This window comes from Desmodus rotundus, chromosome 6 (genome assembly GCF_022682495.2).
Source record: "Desmodus rotundus isolate HL8 chromosome 6, HLdesRot8A.1, whole genome shotgun sequence".
In the NCBI taxonomy this organism is placed as follows: Eukaryota; Metazoa; Chordata; class Mammalia; order Chiroptera; family Phyllostomidae; genus Desmodus; species Desmodus rotundus.
In genome coordinates this window covers 135,959,116-135,968,930 of record NC_071392.1, presented here as the reverse complement: position 1 = coordinate 135,968,930, position 9,815 = coordinate 135,959,116, and the positions used below count along the sequence as shown (strand labels likewise).

Genomic DNA, 9,815 nt, shown 5'->3' with positions numbered 1-9,815 from the left:
ATACAAATTAAGGTAGGAAACAACTAAAATATAGTGAAAAAGAGCAGGACACCACATCTTCCTGACGTAAAAGGGGAGTCAGAGGTGAAGACTATTCCACCTGTGGAGAATTCCAACTAGCACTAAGGAAGGGTCCAGCTATCTTTGACCCATGAACAATAGCTCAGCCGCTAGAAACCTAAGTGCTATCATAGGCAAGGGTGAGAAATATGATGGTTTTGCTTATTATAAGCAAAACCTGCCCTTGTAACTTTATATATGCCCCTACCAAAGTGTAGGTAGATGTAACAAACTCTACACACAGATTGGTTGAAAAAGCCAAAGGTGATGCAGGCCACTGTCTTTGGACTGTCTGCAGTGGAGCTATCCCCAAGTGTCCATGTAAATCCTGTACCATTAGCCCTTATAACCACTTCATGGGAATGGGATGGCCAGGAAAAAGCCAGTCTTTCAACTAGGGACCAATTAAACTAGGGCCCCCAGAAACCCAGAAAGGATGAGGGAAGTACCATCAGCCATTCCATTCTGAAGTATTCCTCCAGATGGCATTACCACTGTGTCTCTGTCCCACTCATGCCCCACACCCTCCCATGTCATCCATCTATCTGTTTCTCCAGGGAAGCTCCCCCCATGTCATCCATCTATCTGTTTCTCCAGGGCAGCTCCCCACCAGGACCTAGGAAGAGAGTTGTTCATCAAGGCAAGTGTCAGTGGCCACAGTGCCTGCCCCAGGGGAAGTTATTAGTGTTGGTAGCCATAAAGGTCACACTAGGCCCACATGGAGAAATACAGGAATCAGGAAACAGGTGAATATGTAGTGACTGGAGCTGCTATATTATGTGTTGGGGACCACTCTGTGTGGCCTTGAAAGAGCCCAATAAGTCTCACAGGAAAATCAGGAAACCCAGGTGGCAGGCACAGCCCGATGTTAAGACTGAGGGTTCCCATGGGAAATCAGGCCTGATAAATACATTATATCCTTTGAAGCTTGATTTTCTTTGTACAGCTCTGTCAATATAAACTGGATGTTTAAGTTCAAGGCATAAGGAGTAAACTCCTTATCTCATGAACACATCTTAAAGACCATCTGGCATCAGCATGTCTCACAGACCCTGACCTATGACAAATCTCTGTGTTCCTTCAATTGCTATCTATAGATAATACCTGTTTTTGTATGACTATAGCCTTTTCACATTGACTGATGAGCTATGCATGCATGCTGTATACCCCTACACATACCATTCCCAATAAAAACTGTTTGAGAGAAGGGCTTGGGACATTCCCCACTAGAGGGAATCACCACTCCCTTTCCCACCAGAACAAGATTGTGTCTGGGATGACTTATTCTCATCCATGGCAGCCAGGAGAGCTCTGCAGGATGGAGTTCATCCCACATCTGGCGTCCAAACAGCGACAGAGGCTATGAGCCATCACCAAGGACAGACACACCTAGACAGACAGGATTTTATGCCTTTTATTCCATGTAAGGGACAGTGGCACCAAGAGCTTTTTTGTTATGCTGCCAGTGTGTCTAAGATAAGGGAAAGGGGATTTCTTCCACAGCAGCCTCTCTTGCAGCCTCTTTGCTTTCAGTTTCATCTTCTTTCTTCCCTCTACATCCAGACATACTAGGTAGAAGAGCCTTACAGAACTAGTTAGGCAGATATCAAAGTTGCTGGCTTTCTTATCTTTTGGGAAACTTGGTTTGATCTTTGTTGTTTTGTGTAATCCTAGAATCTTCTGCCTCTGCTGTTTGGGCTGTGCCATTTGAGCCTTTAAAGGTTATTCACTGTACTTGTTGGTGTGAGATAGTGTCTCTGCTGTTTAGTGTTTTGTGTATTTGTGGTACCAATTGGTATCAGACAATGTCTATTCTATTTGGGCTTCATGCCATTTAGATCTTGTCAAGGTCATTTGAAGTACCAGGTGGCATGAAATAAGATTCTAAGGCTAGTGTCTCATTCCCTGCTTTTAGAGGATTTAATTTGAGAATACTAGTTTGCTTGAATTTTGTCTTTGCTTTAGGTTTTGTTTTTGTTTCTGTTTTGAAATGAACAGCTCAGTCTCAGTCTCAAAATGTTTTGCTAAACCTCTGGTAAATGGAGTGAGATCTCTAATGTTACATCTTAAGAATTCTACTCAGAAATAATTTAAATTGATTGTTTAAAGAGGGGGAAAGATCTCGCTCCCCTCTTAGACAGTAAAAAGCTCAGGAAGAAAAACAATGAGAAAATGTGTTTCTTTTAAACACTCTGAATCCTCCTTGTGGAGGCCCAGGAACTGCTTCTGTCCTGGGAATGGGCCATGCCATGCCTGGTGTCTCCTTCGTCCCTCTTCTCCAGTCTCCCTAAAGTTGTCAAGGGCACTAGATAATGAGACAGCTCCCTTCTGAGCACACTCAAGGAATGCAGTAATCAGCAAGAATAAAAAAATGTAAATGTATACTCCAGTGGGGAAAAACACTGTTTCTGAAAGTTATGAAATGTGTTCATAAATTTGTCAATCTAAAGCATGCTAATTACTTACTTTTAGTTGTCATTGAAAGTTTAGAATTTTAATTAATTTGGGAAAATATATCATTTTAGCGATGAAAGGTATAAATTATAGCATCATATCTTGAAAAAAATAGAATTGAATGTGGATTATTCTAAAATTGGTTATGTCTGGATGTGTTAAAAGGGCAAACTAAAATGGGCTAGAAGAGTTGAAGAAGGATTGTGTAAGTTGTAGAGATTCTATCTAAGTTGAAGAGGGTCTGTGTAAGTCACAGAGGGTATATACAAATTGAAGGAGGATTGCATAAGGGGAAGAAAGTAAAAAAGAGAATTAAGAAAGGAAAAGAAAGAAAGAGAAAGAAATTTTAAAAAGTGAAGGATTGTGAAGGAGAAGGGTAAGAAGGAATAAAGGAAAAAGATATATGCCACATTCATGTGTAGCATGGGAAGAAAGGACATTGGAGTAAATGCCTAAAGAAAGGAAATAGAAGTAAAAAAAAATAAATAAGAAGGAAAATTAAGCATCTAAGTCTTTGAAACTGCAAATTCTAAATCTAGGGAGCTCCCAGGTCCAGAGAACAATAGGGCAATTAACTCACTGCTCAAACTCATTACAACTTGAAGAAACAGCAGAGGGCCTGTCTTTCCAAGCAAAAGAAAAAAGTGACACTTTTAAAACTGAGGTTGTTCTTCAGCCACCCCTTGGAGCCTCATTCACACTGCTCCATGCCCATTGCAAACTGGGCAGCCAAGTGTTAAAGGCTGAAAGCCAATAGAAGAGGAGCCCTCAGAGGAGGGTGAGGATCAGACCTCCAGGGCTAAACAGGAAAAAGTAATGGGAAAAAGTGAAAGGACTGCTATGGGCCATAGCTAATGGCTATCCCATGACTCCATGGGATTGGAAAGTTCTAATTAAACCCTTGGTAATACCAGTTTACTAATTTATTTGCTACTTTAAAATGAGACACTGAATTAACCTCACTGAGGTGTCTCTCCCTGCTAGTTTGAGCTGAGCTAAGTCTTGTTAATCAAGTAATTCAAACTAGACAGTTAACCCCCAAATTTGAAATCATTAAATGGCTTTTCCTCCCTTACCAGCCACAAAGAAACTGTTGATTTACTGACTTGGGAAAGAGGGTATGATTGTGTCTCCTCTCCAGAATGACCCTTTGAGCTGCCAGTGAAGAGAGTGAAACCATATCATAGAAAAGGCTACCCCACTCCGTGACCCTCCTCCATTCCATTAGAAACCCCTGTTCCAGGAAGAAATAGTATGGATGATGAAGATGCTCTTATCACCCACCAACAACTCACTTGTAATTCAGGCATCTCTAAGCTGTGTGTCACCCACCTGAAGTGGAACTCCAGTCAGCACTCATGGGAGGAGTTCCAACATCAGTTGCAAAGGGCCTTTTCCTCCGATCTCAAAGGACAAATCCATCAACTCCAGCTTGAGCTATGTCAACAACTTCAGGTCATTAAACAATTTACTGAAGAGGAGGTCTTTCAAACCCTGAATGACAACTTACAATGGCTCAATCCAAGGACTTGGTTTGAAGGACTAAATTTACGTGTCTGGGTCATGGGGGCTATAGGATGCCCCCTAATCATTGTGGTCTTTTGTGCCATGAAATGTATATGCAAATTGTTTTCCAGGGATTGTATATGTGAAAAGCAAGTAGCAAGCTTCATCACACTTACCACCCTATCCACCATAACAGACAAAAAAGGGGAGATGTTGGGGACCACTCTGTGTGGTTTCAGAGACTGTAGACCCATGAAAGCAGGTCTTGAAAGAGGCCAATAAGTCTCACTGGAAAATTAGGAAACCCAGGCGCAGACATGACCCAACTCTAACACAGGGTTCTATGGGAATCAGGCCTAATATATACATTGTATCCTTTGAAGCTTGTGCTGCTTTGCTTTCTATAGCCCTGTCAATATAAACTGGATATTTAAGGTCAAGGCATATGGAATAAACTCCTTATCTCATGAACACATCTTAAAGACCATCTGGCATCAGCATGTCTCAGAGACCCTGACCTATGACAAATCTCTGTGTTCCTTCAATTGCTATGTATAGATAATACCTGTTTTTGTATGACTATAGCCTTTTCACATTGACTGATGAGCTATGCATCTATGCTGTATACCTCTACACATACCATTCCCAATAAAAGTTGTTTGGGAGAAGGGTTTGGGACATTCCCCACTAGAGGGAATCTCCACCCTCTTTCTTACCAGAACAACAAGATTGTGTCTGGGGCAACTTATTCTCATCTGCAGTGGCTGGAATAGCTCTGCTGGATGGGGCTTCTCCCACAATTATCAGCCTCTTCAGAGAACATGAGAGGATATTCCTTTCAATTATGCAGCTCCTTGTGTAGAAGCTCTGATGAGTGCATATGGAGGACAGAGCCTTCAGTAACCCACCTCCCTTCCTTGTGATTAGGAACGACCCACTACCAAAAGACCACCCACTGTCAGCCTGGCCCAAAGATGTAAAAATTACCTGCTTTCCTATGAGTGAAATGGAAGAGGGGGATGAATTGGAGAATAAATAAACAAATACATGGATGGATGGATGGCCTGACAAATGAATGAACAAATAAGAATACGAACCAACCACTGGGGCTCTACAAAAACCACACGAACTGGGCAGCTTGATTTACTCAACACTCTACACCTACAGCCAAAGTAAGAACAATAATAATGGTAAGTTCTCTGCCACGTTTCACTGTCAGAGACTTCCCTGGAAAATAAACAATCCAGGAGAACACAAAACTGACAGGGATCCAGAAAGTGCTCTGAGATGCCTTTAATTCCCCTGGTGCTTCAAAGACCTAACTCCAGACAAATTGCTACTCTCTAGAGGAAAATAATCTTCTCCTGTGAGAATCCAGGAGCTCCTTCCCCACCTATTTCTGCACACAGGTGCTGTTCAGAAGGGTGAACTTGGAAATCCATGGTTGGGCATCCACAACAAAAGTGCAGTCCACCTGAAAAATGTAATTGCAAGACACAAATTCAGAACAAGGTAACACATGAGAGCACTTAGCATGAAGAAATTAATAGAAGCTCAAGATGCATTTAAACCCACCAAAGGAATGAAAGCAAAAAACCATGGCCTGGGTAGGACTTAGAAAGCTCAAGGTCCCACCAGGATGAGGCAGAGGTTACCTGAGTCTGCTCATTTGAGCCCAGGGGCTCGTGAAAGGATGCCTGGTGGGGCCAGCACCTGACTCTGAGGGGTCTCCCAGGGCACATGATGATGCATGAATGGCCCCTGCCCTGTCAGTTCTAGAAAGCCAGCACACTGCTCAGGAGATGATCCACATGGACATCTACCCACTCAACAGAAGTCACAAACCCACCCCAAGTGAACACTGCCCCCAAGACTGGGGTAGAAGGGGGAGACCAGCCCCACTGATGGCATAACCCTAACTGAAGCCCATCCCCAAGGTCTGAGTCCCATGGAACAGATGTCATCTCATAGGATAGTGAACAAGAGCTTGGACTGATGGAGCATGTCCTTGCAGTCCAGGAGACTAGAGGGAGAGGTGGGATGACCAGACTAAATAAAGAGTCTGGAAGAATACAAGCAAAGAAATAGGGCCACAGGCAGCGGAGCACCTGCCTGAACCCCAATGTCCAGAAAACTTTGAGTCTGGGACCCAAGGGTAGGACTCCATTCAGGGAGGAAAGTCAGCTGGGTGTTGTCAGGGTATCTCTAGTCAGCCAGGCTGGGAGCACAGGGATCAGCTCACTGCTCTGCTGAGTGCAGCTCTACTTAGAATGACCACCTTCTCCCTTCTAGTTAGGAGCCCTGTGACTTGGTGGGAGAGGGTTTAGGACCCTCATTCTACCCCAAGAGTGTCCCTGAGATGTAGGGGGAAAGGGCCCAGGACTCTCAGTCTGCCCAAGGAGTGCTCCTGAAGACTTTCTTAAGCCTCTTCTCATAGACCTTCCTTGATACTATTTTTAATTCCCAGAAGGTTCTTGATGCTTTTGGTTGTTTTTATTTCAAACCTTTTTCTTGTGTGAGCCTTCTTGCAAGGGGCAGTTGTCAATGTCTTCATCATGTTTTTTACAAATTGTGCGGCCCATCTCCAAGTCCATTAAATAAATCCAAGTAAACTGCTGTCAAGAAGAAATTATAGAAACCACTGTGAAATACTTACTTTGAACTGAGTAAAACAAAGACAATCAAACAGAAAAGTGAGCAAAAGATGTGAATGTGCAAATGCATGCCTATAAATGACAATACATATAGGTGAACTTTTTCTTATTTTTGTCATGTTTTGATTTATTATTTCACTCATTCCTTGATGTTCTCTATTTCTTTTACAAAAGATGTCCATATGTATACTCAAAACTAGAATCTCCCCTGCCACACTTCTCCTGATGGTTGATACTGGGTCATAATATCAAAAGTGCCATGAACAGAGGTTGGGGGACACATTCATAGGATTGAAAGTTCAACAACAATGAGCCTGCATATGGTTCATCCACACCTGACACATGACCCATCTATCAATCTTATGCCTGAGCATAGTCAGACACCAGGAGAACACACAGAATTATTGCTTCTATAGAGAGTAGAATAATAAGCATGCTTCTCTTCTGACTAGACATCAGGGCTGCACTATTCCTTTAGGGGACCCAGGGGGCTGGAAACACGCTATGTCTTTCTGTGGGAGCTGGCTGCACAAAAGGGTCATCTTGCAGACATTCATTGAGGTGATATTTATGAATCAGGTGCTGTTTGTGTTTTAGGTTTCTATAAGAAGTTTTTAAAGTTATGATTTCATTTTCTTAAGTAGAGGTCCATGAAAATTAGGGAAGAACTCAAACACAGAGAAATCTTTCCAAAAATCATTGCAGGCAGGAACATGCCTCTCTCACTGGACTGACCTGGAATTGTTTAGAAAGCTAATTTGTTTGGGGCTCAAGAATTCCTACAGCTGATATGACACCCACTTGTGCCTGGCCACACACCAACACACTCAGACACACAGACATTCATGCACATTCAGGCCCCTTGAACAGTCATCAGACCCTGACCTAGGATAGGGTTCAGAGTCTGGGGCAGGAGCAGTAGTGTTGTTGTCCAAGGGGTCTGTGTGGCCTCCCCAGATGCAAGTCTGAGATGCAACACAAGAAAAGAGGCTGATGTCGGGAAATGGGAATAACTGGGGGAAGCCAGTGCCCCTGTGCAGATGAGGTCCACCCTCCTGTCCATTTCTTCCAGAATGTGGTCAGTGGTGGGACCCTGCACATCAAATCCCCACCAACATGGCACCTGGCCCAATGCTATTCATGGGGAACCCGAATCTGGGCATGGACAGAGTAACTTGAGGACAACGTTATTCAATTCAAAGGAAGCAGGAAGTGGCAAGAATAAACATCAGTGGGAAGGTTTGCATAAACAAGACCTTAAGGACACCCATATTTATTTCAGACCCAACCTCTTCCTACCCTTAATGCCCTATAACCTACTGCCTCTTTGACCTTTGATAGCTGTGTCAGGAATACTAAATGTCATATATTCTGGCTAGATTTTTCCATGTCTCCCCTCAGCCTTACCACATCATTTTTCAGTGTTAGAGTTACTGCCCACCCACATGCTCAAAGGCTAAAACTTTGGGTCTGCCACTGACCCCACTGTTTCTCCCATACCCCACATCAGTGTATCCCACATCCACCATTAAGCAGATCCAGAAGCAAGCACTTCTACCTCCTGACAACCAGGAGACCATATCTGTCTCATGGTCTCAGATTGCCAATGGGCTATGGAACCCACTATGCCCACAGCATCCAGAGAGATATTGCTAAAGCATCTGAATGACTTCTTCCCACAGGTTCCCATTACTCTGAGAATGATGTCCTAACTCCTTACCTATGGCTCTGAAGGTGCCCCAGCCCCACCTCCCTTTGCATACTTAATTTCTGTGACAGGTCCAGAAACTTTTAGGTCATTCCCCTGGACACCTGAGGCTTGTCTTTGTCCAGAGACCTCTTTGTTGCTGCCTACCCTTCTTGTCCCTAAACCTCTACCATGTGACCAGGTCGTTCCAGGAGTGCCCATCACAGAGAGGCCCTCTCTGACCTCCTCCCGCCCCGCCATATACATTGCCTCCTTATGGCCCTGGGTCCCTGCACTGACAACTCTTGTCTCATCCTTCCACTATTTCACCAGCATAACAGTCCCATGAGAACACCTCTCTGCCACATCCCACCCAGACCTGGACCCACAGTGGCTACAAGCTCAAGGCCTGCTGACTTCAAACAGGAAATATCTCATCATGCTGCCCACTGATCAGCACAGTGAGACTCCCAGGAGTCTGGCCAAGGCCTGCAGTCAAGTACCTCTGTGATGTCTTTCCATCTTGGTTTTTGGTTTCCAGCTAACACTTCTCTTTGTCTTTCTCATTACCTGTCAGTCTCTGCTGTCCTTGCTTCTCTCAGCTACCTCACGTGAGAGGTTGCTTTTCTCTCCCTCACACTGCAGATGAATCTGACACTAGTGCTTTCTTTTCTGTTATCTTCTTCCCTCCTCTACCCTGTTTTTCAGGGGCTTCACTTACTAAGGTTACTGAGGAAACAAAATAGAAACTTGAAGCACTTGTAATAACATCTTGTATTTTAAAAAATATTTAATGAAAATAACAAAAGTCCTTTTTTGTGAAGATCAAGGATTATCCCCCCAACACTACCCAACCCTGACCAGGTTTGAGGGCCAAAATAAAGCCTCAGGGATGAGGAGGAACATTTACCTTGCGCTGGCTTCTTCCCACCCACAGTAGCTTGTAAGCGTATTCATCCATGTGGGCTTGGTTGAACTGAAACATAGCAAACTCCACACACATGGCAAAGAAACGTGTGCTCTTATTAATATCCACAAAGCCAGAACTGCAGACAGGAGGCCCCAGTACAATGAGCCCCAGAAGCAGAGGCACCTTCGGGAACATGCTGTATGGTGTCAGCCCTAGAGTTCAGCAGCACACAATTGTCGGGTAGCAGCTGCCGTGGGCCTTCCTCCATAACTGTAATCCCACGCAGTCCTGTCCTCCAAAATTCCTGAGCTGCTGATTGGCACCTTATCCAGCTCCTCCTCCCCACTCCCTGCCTTGTCATCAAAAAACAAAAGGCAGAACACTTTTCAACCTGTTATTACATAAGCGTTGGTCCGGGGACATTCATCCATGATTTGTTCCCTGAATGTTTCCAGGACTGCATCTTCCTGCCCTAGCCTAGGCATAATAGGGCCTAGGTGGGAGGTCTTAATCCCACCTTGCTTGCTCTCACAGCAATGTACCC

At 44.1% G+C, this 9,815-nt stretch overlaps 1 protein-coding gene across 1 annotated transcript; it reads right to left on the bottom strand.

The window, feature by feature from the left end:
- Positions 1–5,254: 5,254 nt before the first annotated feature.
- On the bottom strand, positions 5,255–9,466 carry LOC112303621 (probable cystatin-15). The gene is made up of 3 exons (XM_024559201.2): positions 9,272–9,466; positions 6,525–6,635; positions 5,255–5,494 (listed from the first exon to the last, which is right to left on the bottom strand). The coding sequence occupies exons 1-3, from the start codon at positions 9,464–9,466 to the stop codon at positions 5,414–5,416; spliced, it is 387 nt and encodes a 128-aa protein (XP_024414969.1). The 3' UTR covers positions 5,255–5,413.
- Positions 9,467–9,815: the final 349 nt, after the last annotated feature.

Bases quoted from the DNA above. Each gene is read 5' to 3' on its own strand.
- LOC112303621 (XM_024559201.2), bottom strand. From the start codon at position 9,466: ATGTTCCCGAAGGTGCCTCTGCTTCTGGGGCTCATTGTACTGGGGCCT. The intron at 6,636-9,271 runs GTAAATGTTCCT...TCTTCTTGACAG, and splicing joins TGGGAAGAAGCCAGCGCAAG to CAGTTTACTTGGATTTATTT. The intron at 5,495-6,524 runs GTTTGAAATAAA...TACATTTTTCAG, and splicing joins AAGGCTCACACAAGAAAAAG to GTGGACTGCACTTTTGTTGT.